Source organism: Brachyhypopomus gauderio, chromosome 2, assembly GCF_052324685.1.
Source record: "Brachyhypopomus gauderio isolate BG-103 chromosome 2, BGAUD_0.2, whole genome shotgun sequence".
In the NCBI taxonomy this organism is placed as follows: domain Eukaryota; kingdom Metazoa; phylum Chordata; class Actinopteri; order Gymnotiformes; family Hypopomidae; genus Brachyhypopomus; species Brachyhypopomus gauderio.
The window spans coordinates 38,012,404-38,031,243 of record NC_135212.1 but is presented as its reverse complement, the minus strand read 5'-3'; the positions used below and the strand labels follow the sequence as shown (position 1 = coordinate 38,031,243).

The 18,840-nt window shown below is 45.7% G+C and overlaps 1 protein-coding gene across 1 annotated transcript in view; it reads left to right on the top strand.

The window, feature by feature from the left end:
• kcnh4a (potassium voltage-gated channel, subfamily H (eag-related), member 4a) overlaps window positions 1-17,098 on the top strand; it is a 36,900-nt gene extending 19,802 nt beyond the window's left edge. Inside the window, exons 9-16 of the mRNA XM_076995543.1 lie at window positions 4,655-4,854; window positions 7,528-7,777; window positions 12,180-12,379; window positions 12,699-12,737; window positions 13,731-14,080; window positions 14,416-14,501; window positions 14,723-14,799; window positions 15,159-17,098. Of these exons, the coding sequence (XP_076851658.1) occupies window positions 4,655-4,854; window positions 7,528-7,777; window positions 12,180-12,379; window positions 12,699-12,737; window positions 13,731-14,080; window positions 14,416-14,501; window positions 14,723-14,799; window positions 15,159-16,007 (2,051 nt within the window). The 3' untranslated portion in view covers window positions 16,008-17,098. The remainder of the gene's footprint in view (window positions 1-4,654; window positions 4,855-7,527; window positions 7,778-12,179; window positions 12,380-12,698; window positions 12,738-13,730; window positions 14,081-14,415; window positions 14,502-14,722; window positions 14,800-15,158) is intronic.
• The last annotated feature ends 1,742 nt before the right edge of the window (window positions 17,099-18,840 follow it).

Genomic DNA, 18,840 nt, shown 5'->3' with positions numbered 1-18,840 from the left:
CTTGGCTGTTTTGATGGCAGATTCAGCTTTGCTGTTGCTCTGAGGGTGTCCAGGTGATGAAGTCTTGTGCAGGAAATCCCACCATTCACTCAATCTTTGGAATTCTTGTGATGTGTATTGCGGTCCATTGTCCAAAATGACAATGGCCGGGATGCCTTGCCTGGCAAAGTGGGCTTTCAGTTTCCTTATCACAGTTGAAGATTTTGTGTCTGAGAGATCATTTATTTCCCAGAAATTTGAATAATAATCTACAGTGACAAGATAGTCCTTGTTGTCAAAAGAAAACAAATCTGTGCCCACCATAGCACACGGTCTAAGATATCAGCGATATCATGTGATATCAATGTTTCTTTTTGATGTTTATAGTCCACTGACCTGCAGATGTCACAGTTCGTTAAATATGTCTTGATCTGTTCATTGATGCCCAGCCAGTATATGCTCTCTCAGGCTCTCCTTAAGCATCTTTCCACCCCGAGATGGGAGGAATGTAGGCGATGCATGATGCATGATGTCTGATGGTGTATGACAACATGTTCAACCCAAAACACTATTCCATCTTGATGGCTCAGTTAATCCTGGAATGAAAAGTATGGCCTGATTTCAATCTGTGCCTGTTTCTTGTCATTCGGCCATCCGTTTTGCATGGTTTTGATCACGGTCTGCAGTGTTGAATCCTTTGTTGTTGCAGACCAGATTGAACTGAGACTATCTGCTGAGATTGGTACATGCTGTAGCATATTTACAGTTTCAACTGAGCCGTAGGGCACTCAGGAAGAAAGGCTTGGCTCAAGATGTCTGCTAACACGATATCTTTTCCTGGTAGGTACACAACACGTCTTTTGGGTGCACTGTAACGATCTAACGAGGCAGGTGTGACGCAATTGCAGGATTTTTTAGGTTTTATTAAAGAGACCAAACATGAGCCAACCACACAAGGAAGAACTAAACTGAATACCAGGAAACCAAACAGAAAGTACTTACGAATGTGGGAGGCAGGGAAACAGAAAACCAATGAACCGACGAAAAGGAGGGTAGCAAGGACGAGGGCAGGCAGTCATCAAACGGGGAACATACTGACAGTGGGGCTTACAAAAGACATGATGCAGAGGGAACAGAGAACCAACAAAACAAGAAAGCAAGAGAAACAGGGACGATGGAATCAGAGAGCAGAAAACCGAAGCAAAGTACCAACAACCAAATACAATCACCGACAGGGGACAAGGGAAACAAAGGGAGTATAAATACAGATTAAACAGGGAGCAATAGCAAGACACAGGTGGGCATAATGATTACCGGGCCAAGGACACAAGGAACAAGGGGGCATGACAGACAATAGGGAACTATGGAAATGGGGAAATGAGGCTGGACTGGAACAGGGAATACAAAAACGAGGACCAGGATGACAGAAACAGACTACCCGTAGAAGGGGGGCGGAGCTAGACATTACATGCACTCAGTAGTGGCTTCCTCACTATGTTTTCTAATGGTTTGTGGTCTCTCTGTATGGTTACTCTGCATCCATAGGTGTACTGAGAGAATTTCTCCAAAATGAAGATCATTGCTAAGAATTCTTTCAATTTTGGCATAGCCCTTTTTTGTCTGGGTGAGTGCTCTGCTTGCCCATGCTATGGGCTTACCCCCTTGGACCAGTGCTGCACCCAAACCTGTCTCAGAAGCATCACACTGCACCGTCAGTTCTTCATCTAGACTGCAGTACTTGAGCACCGGCGTATTCGTAATGGTCTGTTTCAGATTGAGAAATTCCTGGTCATGCTGGTGTGTCCATTTCCACTCACATTCTTTGTGTGTTAACTGCCTGAGTGGCTGAGAGTGGTCAGACAGATGTGGACAGAATTTGGCCAGGTAATTTACCATTCCCAGCAGACTCTGAACTGCTATCACATCTGTTGGTTTAGGCATTTGATCAATAGCACGCACCTTTTCTGCATCTATCTTTAGACCATCAGCTGTCAAGAGATGTCCTATGTACTGTAAGTAGCCTCCTTTTGTCTCAGCTTGAGTTTTTTTTTTCAATTTGATGTTCTTTTGTCTGCATCTAGTCAGAAACAGTCTCAGCTTTACATCATGATCTTTCTGAGCCATGTCTTGGGTGTCACCTTGTCCTGTGATCAGTACATCGTCTACAATTATGTACAGACCCGGCAGGTCTTTCAGCGCCTGTGTGAGCTTACGCTGAAAGACATCTGATGCAGTCAGGAACCTTGACTCCATCTAATTTAACATGCCAGAACCCACGTTTGATATTGAATATGGTGAACACTTTAGCTTTAGACAGATCTGGAAGAATGTCCTCAATTGTCTGCAACGGGAAGTGACTGCACTTCAGTGCCTTATTTAAGGGTCAATACATACCCTTAACTTCCCGCTCTGCTTTTGGACAACTACCATCCCATTAATCCAATCTAATTATTCCTCTGCGCTGTAGATCCTGCAGTTCAGCCTTTAGTGGTTTCATCATGGCGACTGGCACCCGCCAATTTGGCAGCTGCACTGGTTTCACTGTGTCATCTATTTCCAGGTGATATTCTACTTTGAGGCAGCCATCACCCATAAACACATCAGCGTACTTTGCTTTTATCTGGTCCTTTGTCCACAGGCCTTTTGTTGAATTAGTCTGGTTCTGCTATGGTGTCAATTGCCATGATCTTTTCATAGTGTACTTTTATCAACTGTTTGCCCTGACTAGCTTTTTTCCCGAACAGTGGCACTGTGCCTCCTTTATCCACAACCTGGAACTCCAACTGGTACAATTTCTGGTATCTGGAGTTTCTCAGTTTCAGCTTATATTTGCCCAGTGGTTTCAGTTTGCTTTTGTTGTACACCACTAGCCTACACTCTGTGTTTTCAATCTTCGTGTTCAGATCAAGCAAATTGATTGGGATGATATTGCATGTTGCACCACAATCTATTTGGAATTTCACAGTTCTTTTTCCAACAAGCATTCCAGCAAAGAGTTGTGTGCTGTGGTGTTTATTCAAGTCTACTAAACTCACAGTCTCTCTCTGCCGCAGTTACACAGAGAATTTCTTCAAATAATTTGAATTAAATTTATCACTTGCATATTCTGCTACACTGTGCACCTGTTCCTTTCTCTTTTCTGTCCATTTTGGCTTTACATTTACCTGCAAAATGATTCTCTTTACCAGATTTTCTGCACTTCATACCATATGCAGAGCATTTCTGTTTTTCTTATGGGTTTTGCCACAAAACTTGCTGTTCACTTACTCTAGCAACTGTCTGTGGAGCGCTGGTCTTTGCACTGCATGTACCTCCTCCAGTTTGGGTCCGGAGATGGCTTTAGCGTTCTCTCGGGGCAACTTCACACCTCTGCACAGCTGAATACAAGCATCGAATATCATGTCTTATCATGTAACATACGTTGACTCATGCTATCGCTATTGCTCCCATAGATGAATGAGCGAGGTTCGAAGTTGCATGTTTTCACCAACACTTTCAGCTCTATGACATAACAGCCTGTGTTTTCACTCGAGCCTTGGTTTCTTGAGAAAAAATTATAACATTCCATGGTTTCATTGACACTAGAATTGCAGTGAGCATCAAATGTATTGAAAATGTCCTGTATTTTCCATGTCTCCTTAGCTGACTAGTATCTCTCAAGTCAAGTCCATGACCACTGCCACCATGTTATATTTCACTCTGATACACAAATGAGGACTGCACAATATATTTATAAGAGCCCAACTGGGTAACACTTTATTAACACATGCTTCTCTCTGCCATAGTCACATAACACTTTATTAACACATGCTTCTCTCTGCCATAGTCACATAACACTTTATTAACACATGCTTCTCTCTGCCATAGTCACATAACACTCCTGTGCATTTTCCTCTTCTGGTGCCACACCCAAAAATGTCCTTGTGATAACAATTACTATTGTAACATTCATGTGTCAGGTTTATTTGGTTATAGCGTCTTTATGTTAATCCTGACACTTTGTATCAAACTTGCTTCTGTGTTTTGTGAGTTTGATAGGGTAAACATGCCACGTCGATCTCATGCTATTTGTGTTGGTGCATCTGCACTACAAGAGGTTCTGCCATCTCTCCATAATAAAATAGACTCTTTTTAACGCACTTGTGTCCATCTACCTGTCTTGAGACGTTACACTGCGTCTGCCACCAGCTCTCTGTTACACAATGGCCATCGCATAGCGAGGAGGTAGAGATATGCGCTGAAAAGAGCAAGATGTTTTAGGGGCAAATCCATCAGCAGGGTCATGAGAACGATCCAGGTCATTACCAGAGAATCCATCAGGCAATGAACACTAACCAATATGGGTAAACATAACTAACCAGAACACAAACTACAGATAACACTAAACTAACACACAGAACAGAACCAGGAACAATGATCTACAAATGTATAAAGCAGGTCAGGCAAATAGAGCGTATTCACAGTGATCTGCAACCAAAGTCACCAAACACAGAGCTTAAATCACAGGACATAAGGAGAAACCAAACTAGAAACAGCTGATGACAATAACCAAGAAAAACAGCAAAAGGGAAAACAAGGAAAACTAGAACAGAGGCAGGACTAGGAATCTGAAAACAAGAAAGACAGATGGGAGGCGGAGCCAGGCATGACACTCTACCATTGCTCTTCCCCACAGCCCTCATGCACGCCGTGGTGTTTGGGAATGTGACGGCCATCATCCAGCGCATGTATGCACGTCGCTCACTCTACCACACACGCATGAAGGACCTGAAGGAGTTCACACGTGTGCATAGTCTGCCTCAGCAGCTGAAGCAGCGCATGCTAGAGTACTTTCAGACCACCTGGTCTGTCAACAACGGCATCGACGCCAACGAGGTGAGGCAGCCCGGATCATACTCGCCTCCTTCCAAATGCTTCCACCCCCTTCCAAACGATGTTACCCATTTGCAGGTTCCCTACACATGTGAGGCAGATAAGTGCATCAGTTCATGTTCTAAGAACCATTCTGACGTTACGTGGTTGATTTGGGTCAGTAATTCTACTGGCTTGCTTGAGATAGCAAAGGAGCCAGGACAGCTTTAACTGAACTATCTACCTCAGACAGAAATGAGACAGAAAAGATACTTCCTGGAGCAGTGGCAGTAAAGCCTTTGTTTCAATTGAGTTGTAATTATGTCTAGGTGCCCACTGATAATGGAGGGATATTTCCAGTCCATAAATCTAGTGCTAGTGCACAAAGTACGTGTCTTAGTGACACGTTCAGTATCAGAAATATCCTGGTCACACCTACTTTCACAGAGATAATTACCAGTCAGTGTCTGACTGAATGGAGCGTTGTGAGACACTGTAAATAGTTGCAGAAGGAGAGAAGGCATAGCTGATTGGATGGACAGAGTAGGAGGGGAAACAAACCAGAAAACAGAAGAGGGAGGACCAGCGCATTTACACTGTCAGAAAACTAATTTATTCAGTGATTATGAAAAACAGCAAAAACACTTAAAGCAGTTCACAGGAACTCTGTGACTCTTGACAACTGTTGCTAGGTTGCCACCTCAGAGTCTGTAGCCTGGTCTGAGATCACATGGTAAAGTCACATGGTCGTACTCACTGGTGTCAGCATCTGCTACCATGCCCCCAGAACAGGAAAACACACTCAGAACAAGAGCATTTGTGCTAACCCTAACCCTAATCCCTAAACCTTTGCTTTCTAATTAATAATGTCACATTGAAGATGATGCTGTAGACATTAGAATACATTAGAATATATACCAATAATATTTCACATTGCTGTAACAAAGTCAATAGGTTTGATAAAGTTGTAAACAGACTTAATAACTCTTGCAGAAATGTACAAACCTTTACACAATTAATTCTGCAGTAAGTGAGTTACAAGATGTTTCTCAGTCATTATATTAATGTTAGCTATTCACATTCACATTCTGAATAATCTCAGAATACCCCAGACAAGCTTGAGTATACTGTGAGTTTCCTGTTTTGGAAGAGCAGATTTAAAGGTTTAATTTTGCAGGCTGAAAGCATCATCTCACAGGACTGTGTTTAAGCCCAGTGCTTATCTGCAGAGAAGCCATACAGTTATCACTACCACAACTCTCAGTTTATTATAGACATTGTGACAGCAGTTTAAATCTTTTCCTTTAATGAGTTCATTTTTGTCTGCAGCTCCTCCTGTCTGTCAGGTTAGTGGTTTCACATGCTGATAATTCCTGTGTCGACAACACAAATCTACGTATATTCTCTTTGTGCTGTTGATGCCACCATAATACAAAACAGAAATTAGCTATTTTGTGACTGTTATGGAATTAATCAAGTTCACCATAATGAGTCTCCTGCTTTGTCATTTTTACCAGTGGTTGCATTATTCCTCTTTTAATGTGCCCTTTTTGCTCAAACAGCACAGACTGCACTCAGACAGTACAGACAGCATTCGGACCAGTGTTAATTTTGATAGCATGTTTTGATTTAGTTTTAGTCTTTTGACTAAAATATCATTCAGTCTTAGTAATAATTTAGTCATTGGAGTTGTTTTTAATTTTAGTCTAGTTTTAGTCGACTAATTATCATTAGAATATACTCGACTAATTATAAAAAGAATTTAGTCAACTAAAATATAAATGGTATTAATAGTCATTATTTACACTTACACAAAATGAAACATTAATTAACCAGTTACAGAATATTATTGTTTGTATGTGCAATATACACAAAAACAATTTCCAAACAACTTTATTTACCTGACCTTATGCTCATTGAGCATAACAATAACAAAACATTGATGGCCAGTAGGCCCGCTCTACCTGTAAAACATATGGAGTTTGTTATGAACAATGCATATTACATTCTATATAAAACTGAGTGCCGTAAAAACAGTAGTGTCATAACCTGCAGATGTTGCTTCATTTGTCGTATTTTTCCCAACATCATCATCCCACATGGTTTACACACCGTAAGTCAGAGAAATGTGTCCATATATCGCCTATGGCGAAAATTATTCGTCAACGAAATTAACACTGATTCGGACAGCACAGACAGTGCTCAGACAGCACAGACAACATTCAGACAGCACTCAGACAGCACAGACAGCACTCATACAGCACTCATACAGCACAGGCAACATTCAGACAACACAGACAGCACTCAAACAGCACAGACAGCACTCATACAGCACTCAGACAGCGCTCAAACAGCGCTCAGACAGCACACAGACAACACAGACAGTGCTCAGACAGCATTCAGGCAGTACTCAGACAGCACAGACAGTGCTCAGACAGCACAGACAACACTCAGACAGCACAGACAGCACTCAGACAGCAGAGACAGCACTCAGACAGCACAGACAACACTCAGACAGCATGGAGACAGAACAGAGAACAGTAAGTCAGAGAAATGTGTCTTATATCGTCAACGAAATTAACACTGATTTGGACAGCACATACAGCACTCAGACAGCACAGACAGCACTCATACAGCACAGACAGTGCTCAGACAGCGCTCATACAGCACTCATCCTGTGTGTTGCTGCGCCTCCAGCTCCTGCACGACTTCCCAGACGAGCTGCGTGCAGACATTGCCATGTACCTGAACAAGGACATCCTGCAGCTGCCGCTCTTCTCCTCTGCCAGTAGGGGGTGCCTACGTTCACTCTCTCTGCACATCAAGACTTCTTTCTGTGCACCGGGCGAGTACCTCATTCGCCAGGGCGACGCCCTCCATGCACATCACTTTGTGTGTTCTGGATCCCTGGAGGTGCTGAAGGACGACATGGTGCTGGCTATACTGGGTATGTCAGTCTAGGTTTAGCCTTACACTAACCCTAAACCCTAACACTAACCATAAACACTAACCCTAAACACTAACACTAACCTTAAATCCTAACACTAATACTAAACCCTAAACACTAACTCTAAACCCTAAGACTAACCCTAAACCCTATACCTAACGCCTAAACACTAACCCTAAACCCTAACACTATCCCTAACAATAAATCTAACCATGATTTCACAACATTTCACCCAGATTTTAAAAATCCTTAATTCACACATGCTGCTTATATTGAAATATTGGACTGCACAATATATATAAGATATCACAATATACACAAAATATTTTAAAAAATATACAAAACATCACAACATATCACTGCACTTGTGACGTGGGAACAGAGGCGGCCGAAGGCGAGGGTTGCACTGAATGGTATTTATTTTCCATTCTTTAAGACAGGGAGGTCCAGGCTTGAGCTCCAACAGGACAATGTGCAGCACTGGACCGAACGACCTGCGGGGTTTAAAAAGGTGCACAACACAATTAAGGACAGGTGCTAATAATGCGGTGACTGGGACAGAGGGAGTGGTTTGGTCCACGGGGGCATGCACTGTGAGGTAGTGCGAGCTGTGACATGCGCCCTCTGGCGGCGACCCGGCCTCCCCACCGTGACAGAGCCCCCCCCCCAAGGGCTCCTCCCGCCGACCACCACGACACCACCAGTCGCCTTGGGGCCAGTTGGCCGGTCCGGATGTTCTCTGTGGAAGTCGGCAATGAAGGAGGAGCCCAGGACCTGGGAGGCAGGAATCCAAGAGCGCTCCTCGAGACCGTAGCCAACTTAGTCCACCAGGTATTGCATCTTCCCCTTGCAACACCTGGAGTCCCCCAACCACTCCACAAGGTAGGCAGGGCCGTCAGACAGCTGCAACGGAGAGGGCAGCGCCGTCGTCACCGTGTCCTCCAAGGGCCCTTCTCTGTACGGTTTCAAGGCGGACACATGGAACGCGCGGGAAGCACGTCGGTCTTCAGGCAGGCTAATCTTGTACGTTACAGGGTTAACACGCTTGAGGATAACGTAGGGGCCCGCGTACTTCTCCCCCAGCTTGCCTCTCCTGCCCAGGCGTCCATCTCTGCTGGACACCCACACCTTGTCACCCACCTGGTAGGAGGGGGCCTCGCTCCTCCTGCGGTCCGCCTTGTGTTTGAACCGTCTGATAGCATCCCTCAGGCACCGATGGTTGTCCTCCCTCACCTTCTCGCTCCTTCTGCACCACTCCTCCACTATGGGCTGATCAGAGGAGGCAGCGTTCCAGGGGTACAGAGGAGGTTGGCGACCGAATACGTACTCGAACAGTGTTTTCCCCATGCTGGAATGGGTAAGGGAGTTCTGTGCGTATTCAGCCCACAGCAGCAGAACGCATGCAGTATGTACCTCCCTACTTCCTGGTTGGCGTGATATCCAGATGTTAGGCTGACTGTAACATTCAACTTAGACAGGAACTCCCACCACACACGTGAAGTAAACTGCGGACCCCTGTCCAACACGCTATTCTCCGGCAGACCGAACTGCCGGAATATGTGCCGAAACAGAAGATCCGCCATCTCCCATGCAGTAGGCAGGCTAAGCAGAGGGAGGAAATGAACCATCTTTGAGAACCTGTCTATTACCACCAATATGACAGTGTTACCTTCCAACGGGGGGAGATCGGTCATGAAGTCAAGGGCGATGTGCATCCACAGCTGCTCGGGCACAGGGAGAGGAAGGAGCTTGCCTTGCTTCGTGCGCACACAGCGCAGGAGGCTACGTGGTTCAACACGTCGCGGTGTAACCCAGGCCACCAATACCTGGCTCCCAATAGCTGGGCTGTTTTGGAGACCCCGGCATGTCCAGTTCCCACCGACGTGTGTGCCCAGTTGATAAGGGCAGTGCGCTGTGCGGGGGGTATCCCAATCGACGGCTCCTAGGAAACACTCAGAGTTTAACACTGGCTCGTCACTGGTGGATTCTTTACTGCCTGGGAAGGACCTAGATAGTGCGTCCGCTCGCTGGTTCTTCTCCCCAGGCTGGTACGTAACCTGTAAGCGGAATCTAGAGAAGAACAGTGACCACCGGGTTGGCGAGCGTTCATGCGTTTGGTGGTTTTGATGTACTCTAGGTTCTTATGGTCAGTGACGATGGTGAAAGAATGTTTTGCTCCCTCAAGGCAGTGATGCCACTCGCTGAAAGCCTTGCGCATAGCTAGCAGCTCACAGTTGCCCACACCGTAGTTACGTTCCGCTGCGATTAGCTTCTTTGTATAGAAGGCTATCGGTCTGAGAGAGCTGTTTTTCTTCGGGCGTTGCGATAATACAGCGCCTACACCAACATTGGAGGCATCAATCCCCACTATAAACGGCTTGTTGGGATCTGGTTGGTGTAGCACGGGCGGTTGCATAAAAGCCTTCTTAAGATCAGCGAACGCCTTCGTCGCCTCTGTCGAATGAACCGCCTATAAAAATTCAAGAAGCCCAGAAATCTCTGGAGCTCACACCGTGTGTGAGGCTGAGTCCATTTCACAACCGCGTCCACCTTCCCTGGCTGCATGTGAACGGAGCCTGGCCTGATGGTGTAACCCAGGAAGTTCACCTCGCTGAGGTGGAACTCGCACTTCTCCAGCTTGCAATATAGATTATTGCGCAGGAGCATGCCCAGGACAGCCCGTACATCATGCATATGTTGGTCCAGGGTTTGTGAATACATCAAAATGTCGTCAATATAGACGACACATCTATTCAGATATTCCCTCAGGACCTTGTTAATAAACGCCTGGAAGAACGACGGAGCCGACACCAAGCCGTAGGGCAAGACGCGGTACTCATAGTGCCCGGTTGCGGTACTAAATGCCGTCTTCCACTCATCCCCCTTGCGAATGCGGATGACATTGTAGGCGCTGCGTAGATCGATTTTAGTAAAAATTCTCGCTGACCGCAACTGCTCCAGTGCCGACGGCTGTGAGGAGTAGTAGTCGCTACACAAGCCCTGCGCGAGTGCCTCCTTAATATACTGATCCATTACCTTCTCCTCCTCTTGTGAAAGCGGGTAGATGCGACCGCGCGGAGGAGTGGAACCGGGCTTGAGCATGATGTGACAGTCCCAAGGGCGGCGAGGGGGAAGCTGAGCAGCCTTGGAGGAACTGAAAACCTCTGCCAGGTCGTGATATGGAGCAGGGATAACCTGGTTGGCTTTGATGTTTGGGCTCTCGATGCTAGTGTATTGTGCAAACACACGGGGAGAGGACCTAGCACCACGCAGAGGCGCAACCCATTTTAACAGGCTTCTCTTATTCCAGTCTATCACCGGGTTGTGCAGTCTTAACCAGGGGAGGCCTAACGTGAGTGGGTGATGTGTGTAGGGGAGGATGTAAAAACTGATCTACTCCTGACGACCTTGTATGACTAGTGTAACAGGTGCAGTGTGAAAATATATAAAACCCCCGCCCACAGGCCGTCCGTCCAGTGCCCGGACGCGTCGAGGTTCCTCCAACCATCTCAGGGGCACACCCAGCCGATCTGCCACGCTTTTCCTCATGATGTTCCCCGAGGCTCCCGAGTCCACTAGGGCGAAAAGATCCATAGACACCACCCTGTGAGACACCGTTACCTTCCATGTCAATAAATTGCCCATTAAGGAGTTACTCACCCGAGCCCGTCCCCTCCTGAAGCCGGTTCCTCCAGAGGGGAGCGGTCTCGCCCATCTACATGGGTTCAACAGTAGTTGTCTCACGGGGTGGCGCTGACACGGGAACCTGCAGGGTGATGGATGGAGAAGCGCTTCCCTTTCTCTCTTGTAGGAGTTGGTCGAACGTGATGGCTAGGTGTACCACCTGGTTGAAACCCAGCTCCTCTGGCTGACAGGATAACTCCGTCTTAAGCTCTGGCTTCAGTCTGGCCAGAAAAACATCCGTTAGGGCGACATCATTCCCCCCTGTCCGAGCCGACGGTGCGGAATTCAAGGGCGTGCACCGCTGTGCTGTGGCTGCCCTGGCGCAACTGCAGCAGACTCTGTCCGCACGCACTCCCTCTTCTAGGGTTAAACACCACCTTGAACTCCTGTATGAAATTGGCATAATCGTTCACAAATGGTGCGTTACCGGTAAGCTGGGCTGTGCCCCAGTCCAAAGCCTTGTCTTTCAGGCGTGATACCACAAACGTTACTTTTTCTTTGTCCCCAAGTTGCGAACCTCTGGCGAAGTACAGCTGGCACTGCACACATGTCCAACCTAATCACAAACAATATAAAATACGCTTGTAGAATCACTCTGTTCTATATATTCACAAACAATATAAAATACGACTCATGACAAAGAATCATGACAATAAGAATCATGACAAAAAAAAGCGGTTGTTTAGTATCAAGCAGCAAGATTGGCTGGTGTGTCCAGGTAAGGGAGATCTGATTGGAGCAGACCTGCCTGGCCAGGATCAAGCGATCAAGGCCAATGCTGATGTGAAGGCTCTGACCTACTGTGACCTGCAGTGTGTCAGCGTCAGGGCACTCAGGGAGGTGCTGGAGCTGTACCCTGAATACAGCACCCGCTTCACTGAGGACATCCATCACAACCTCACTTACAATCTCAGAGAGGTGAGACCCCTGAAGGCATAGAACATATATTGCTTCTCCTTTGTTTTCATTATTACAATGGCTTATATTGAGATCTGCTTACTCTGTAGCCGATACATAGTATAGTGCATGCAGTACTTTAGTCCTGTAATGCATGTTGTACTGTAGCACTGTAGTACAGTAGTGCTGTAGTACATGTAGTGCTGTTGTACAGTAGTGCTATAGGTCTGTAGTAGTGCCATAGTACAGTAGTACATGTAGTGTAGTAGTGCTGTAGTACTGTTTGTTAAAAAAATATTTATTACTATTAACATTACACTATCTGCTTTGCTTGTCCTAGGGCCAGACTCGATTCCCTCACTCTCCAAGAACCTCAAAGGTAAGGTGTCACACACAAATATACACACTCACCAACTTGTATATGCTCACTCATCCCTACCAACTGTATTTTTCCTTTCGCTATCTAGCAACTAGCACAAAATCTTTATGTTTATCTCTAACCACAAGGATGGTCATGTCCCCCTAAAAAGGCCTTAATGCATGTGTGTTCATATAGGGATTAAGAGAAGGTATTAAATCATACCAATGGCTATTGATATGCAAGGGAATTCAGATTTCAACAATCTGCAAATAAATACTGCTTCTGGAAGACTACACCCCAACACCCATAATGAATGTGCAGCCAGCCGTCTGTATGCAGGTGGTCACACAAAGTATTTGGACATTATTGAGAAGAGATAGAGATAAGACTGTTCCAACATGCTCTTTGAAGCTTCATGTCGGATCTTCAGTGTTTCTGTTTGTGAGACGCTTCATTGTGTGTGGCAGCCATTATTGTGTCTTTACCTATGTATTGTCACTTTTCCTCAAGGTCTGACAAAGCACACTGTGAAAAGAGGAGCACAGTGGAGAGATTAGCAATCTCACATGATGATTTTCCATGTCCTTGTTCTCTCTGCCCATTTGTGATTTCAAAGCAATTTGCACTCTAGAATTATCATATATTATGATATACAGTTTTCTTTAGTTCCTGCTATTGTAAAATCACTGAAATGATTCACTTTCATTGCACCTCATCTGTCTACTCTAACTCTAACCCTAATATCGCTCCTCTTTCTCAGCAATGTCTCTCTTTTCTTCCTCATCATCTCTCTCTTCTCTTTCTCATCATCTTTCTTTGTCATTATCAACTCTCTTCTCTTTATCATCTACAGTACTTGTTATTGTCTCTTCCTCATCATTGTCACTGTTCTTTCTCATCATCTATGTCATCTATCTTCTTTCTCATTTCTTTTCATTTTTATCATTGTCTCTCTTCTTTCTCATCATTATCTTGTCTCTTTCTCTTCGTTGTCTCTCTTCGTCTTTTCAGGACCGTTTTCAGTCTACACTTCCACTACACCCAAAGTTGCCCTTCATTGTGGAGGCTGAGGAAGAGGATGATTCAGGGCAGGAAGTGGTCAGACCTTTATTCTCAAGAACAGGAAGGTTCTCATCTCAGTCTACACTCAGTGCCATGCTGGGGGAGGAGTTACAGCATTTCAGTATGGTTCGCTTCTGCCACTCTTCAACCCAAGGCTACCAGGGACAGAGCCCCGCCCCTAAGACACTAGCCACTGAGGAGCCATGTGCCACAGTAGTTGACACAGGCTCCTCCCATTGGCCAGCTAAACTGCTTATTCCCTCCCTTAACTGCGTCAGTCCACTGGACCTGAGCCCCAGGTATCACATGACAAAGCACTTTAATGTTCGTGTGTTTCTCGTCAGTCCACTTCTCAGAATCAACATTTATACAGCACTGTGACATGATCACTTCGGATGATTGACCTGTTCACATTTGTTTGATGTCATTGTGGTAACGTAATTTTTGGAAATGTCAGCTCGCATTGATGAGCATGTCTCATAAACAGGGTGTCTCATAAAAATTCAGTTGGATGGGATTGATAATGTCTGGGTATCGTGGTAACAGCATGTGTTTGAGGGGTTGTTTACTGTATGGTTGTCATGGTAATGACGGTATGTGTTGCATCAACTTAGAACGTGCTGACATATTGCAGGGTCGTTGATGGTATTGAGGATAATGAACCAGCATTTCATTTCAATATGGAATCCAGTGAGGTCACCCGTAATCCACAGGTCAAAGGTGAGGGCCAAACTTGCTTAACATCGATTGGCCAGCAATTAACTTTCATGCTTAATTGTTTTACATTTTAGACATGCAGGACTTTCATGTAGAAATGACAACAAAGAGTGTTTAGTTTTTAACACGTAACTAAGTATTCACATGAGACTTTTCAAATAATTTTCAAACCCATTGTTAAATGTAGTATTGCTGTTAAATGTCTTTAAATACCTGCATTTTAGATCCCTTTCAGGTAAATGAGAACATTCTACTTGAGACTGAAGAGGTTAGACAAAGCATCTGTCAGCTCAATACAGAGGTGTTTAATAAACATCCCCAACACATACACACCCATGCATGTACACATAGGCATACACACGTACACATTCCCACAAACACACTTGCACACAAATTCACGCATGGATGCCCACACACAAATATGCGCATAAACACACCCCCACATATCTACACACACACACACACACACACACACACACACACACACACACACACGCATGTACACATGTGCATATACACACAAACGCATTCTCATAAACACATGCATGGACGCACACACACATACATATGCACATAAACACGCACATGTGCACATGCATGCACGCATTTTTATAATCATAGCCTCTGGTTTATGTATGTTATATTTTCATCATATTCCAGATGAGTCACTTAAATGAGGAAGTGTCCACCCTGGCCAAAGAGGTGCATGACATGGTGCGCGTCCTACACACACATATAGCCCCGCCTCACTACACCTCCCCCCTCCCTCCGTGCTCAGTTTTCAGTTGCCATGGTACCATGACCATGCCCACGTCGTCCTCAGACTGGCCCCCACGGGTGCCCTGCCTGCAGGTGGAGCTCTCCGCAAGAGAATGCGTAGGGCTGCGGGCGTGCCACATGTGCTGCCCTGCCTCTGCTGAGGGGGGCTGTGTGGGGCAACATCTTCAGCAGCCTGTCGGTGTCCATTCCTCCTGTGGCCTAGACCCGGAGAGAGTTGCAGCGGTGGGACTGGAGAGGCAGCCGAGCACCTGCCAGCCTGCCAGCACCACGCCCACCTCACCCTACCTGCACCATCATGCTCCCCAGGTTGGGTCTGCTCTGCTCGGCCTGGATTCCAGTCTCCCCTGCCTTTCTGGTCCTAGCGGAGTGGCCTCTCAGGGAAGGATTGCGGGCTCCCTAAGCACTCCCAGCAATGCCCAAACTATCTGTTCCCATGGCAACAATAATCTGTCCCACCACTCTCTGAACATTCAAGTGACCCCTGACCTCACCTGGCAGCATTCATTGTCAACCACACCTGTACACACATCTCTGACGCCCACTGGTCAAACACAACCCCTCACTGTGAGTCCCCTGCTGCATGCTGGGATTTGTAATCATAGCTCATCACACCTCCTCACAGGATCTAGGCAGAACGATCTGGTGGGGTTAAGTCAGGTTCACCTGCAGGAGTCCATCCTGATACCCACTGTGGAGATGACAGATGCTGGAAGTTTGTCAGGGATCTGACTGGACCTTTCTCAGACTCATCCAGCTCTGCCCCACCCTCACCATGTCCAGAAGAAGAACCCCACCCTCACCATGTCCAGGAGAAGAACCCCACCCTCACCATGTCCAGGAGAAGAACTCCACCCTCACCATGTCCAAGGGAAGAACCCCACCCTCACCATGTCCAGGGGAAGCGCCCCACCTTCACCATGTCCAGGAGAAGAACCCCACCCTCACCATGTCCAGGGGAAGCGCCCCACCTTCACCATGTCCAGGAGAAGAACCCCACCCTCACCATGTCCAGGAGAAGAACTCCACCCTCACCATGTCCAAGGGAAGAACTGCACCCTCACCATGTCCAGGAGAAGAACCCCACCCTCACCATGTCCAGGAGAAGAACTCCACCCTCACCATGTCCAGGAGAAGAACTCCACCCTCACCATGTCCAGGAGCGTCCTGATCTCAAATCAACTCCTCTTCAACAAAGTTAACCTTCTCATTAGTGTATGACAGGGGCTCACTGATGTGGGTGACTGCTCTTCCTCTGGCAGGGCTATGCCCTACACTACATAACGTCCTGTGGGTTGTCTGCATGGGTTTGTATGGACACCTTTTCCCTCTAGTTGCTTTCACAGCTTTTAATGAGTCTACATGCATGGCGACAGACAGAAAGCTCTGGATCATCTGCCTTGAAAATGTATCGATTGCAAACGTTGGGCAGCTTTTCTCTCCATCCGTGCATCCACCCATTCACATTTACTTCCCAGAGCTTGTGAGCTTTCTCTCCCATCTAAATAAACACTACAGGTACCAGTGTGTAAAAGCCGCATTACACTACAGTGTGAGAGTTCTTCAGAGACTGCATATGTTCTTTATGAACAAAGTCTGATTCTAGTTTCACAGTATACATCTACTTTCATAATTTTCTAGGCCCAACTTGTCTTGTAATGATTGCTGTCCTGTGGTGGCTATTTTGTAGTGGTTCCAACAGGTTTGTTATGCCCGTTCACAAACTTTTAAAAAAGCTTTTAAAGTTATTACAGCTTTTTATAGGATTTGTGAAGCCTGTAATTCAATGTATGTTCAATGCATATTTAAACATACTATGTTTGATTTTTTATTTTGTAAAATAAAAAGCTTATTTACTGTTTGGATACATTTTATATATCCAAACACACACACAGCAAAAATTCTGGCCCTCATAGACCTCTTAGTCTGCCTCTAAAATGTTCACCTCCACTCCACTTATTATTCTAAATTAGAAACACCTGTTTCAGGTTGTTAGCCGCATAAAGACACCTGTCCACCCCACAAAATCAGTAAGACTCCAACTACTAACATGGCTAAGACCAAAGAGCTGTCCAAAGACACCAGAGACAAAATTGTAGACCTCCACAAGGCTAGAAAGAGCTATGGGGCAATTGCCAAGCAGCTTAATCAAAAAAGATCAACCGGAACAATTATATATTGTTCCAAATAGATCCCTTCCCTCTGTGATGCCTACAGAGAGCCTGTGAGTTAATGAACCAGCTCGTGTATCTGTGGGGCTGAGGCTGCTGTTGGAAAACTGCACTGAGGTTTATACAACGTTTACTCACATAGCCGGGTCTATGTGGCACATTGTTTCAGACGGACTGCACTATTAAACATGGAGCCTCCCACACACACAGCTGGATCAGGCTTTCTTTAACAAACTGTGAAGATGTGGGTATATTCTGTAAATAATGTATGTAGTTAAAGTTCAAGTAGTTTTTATCGTCAATTCTGCATATGTACAGGACATACAGAGAATCGAAATTACATACTCTCCTTCCCAAGTTTCAGCACAAAAAACAACACGAATGTACACTAAAGTAAAAATATAATTATAAATAATAGGAGAGTGAGACAATAAACAATAGTGCAATATACTGTATATAATGTGTATACCTCCATCAGAGCTTAATTTTATGTGCAAAATGTTCATGTACGAGAGAGGAGCAGGCAGTCCTGTCCCCTCTGATACAGAGTTTATACACACAAAGCCTTTAGACCCTTCGAGCCACTGAATGTCCTAAAAGATCTGGAGCCTGCAGTTTGATTCCACAGTATGTACCTTCAGTGACACTTTTGGAGCTCACATGACTGTCACTCATATCCAATTATATGTGTTCATTCTGTAATCAGTGTCAGAGAAACATGTGAAGCAGCAGGATGGGAACAGATGTGAGTAACACGCAGAACACTGAGTAACACACAGGACACTGTGAGTAACACACAGCACAATGTGGGTAGCACACAGTACACTGTGAGTAACAGCGCACTGTGAGTAACAGCACAATGTGAATAGCAAACAGCACAATGTGAGTAACACACAGCACACTGTGAGTAACAGCATAATGTGAGTAACACACAGCACACTGTGAGTAACAGCATAATGTGAGTAGCACACAGCACAATGTGAGTAACACAGTACAATGTGAGTAGCACACAGCACACTGTGAGTAACACAGCACAATGTGAGTAACACAGCACAATGTGAGTAGCACACAGCACAATGTGAGTAACACAGCACAATGTGAGTAGCACAGCATTATGTGTGGAGCACACCGTACACTGAGTAGCACACAGTACAATGTGAGGAGCGCACAGTACACTGAGTAACACAGCATAATGTGAGGAGCACACAGTACACTGTGAGTAACACACAGCACAATGTGGGTAGCACACAGTACACTGTGAGTAACAGCACAATGTGAATAGCACCACACAGCACAATGTGAGTAACACCAGGGTTGCCAACTTTTGAAGATCGCTTGGAGTGAGCTTTGAACCTGAAGGAGATGCCGAGTGTAAATTGTCGACGGGGGGCGAA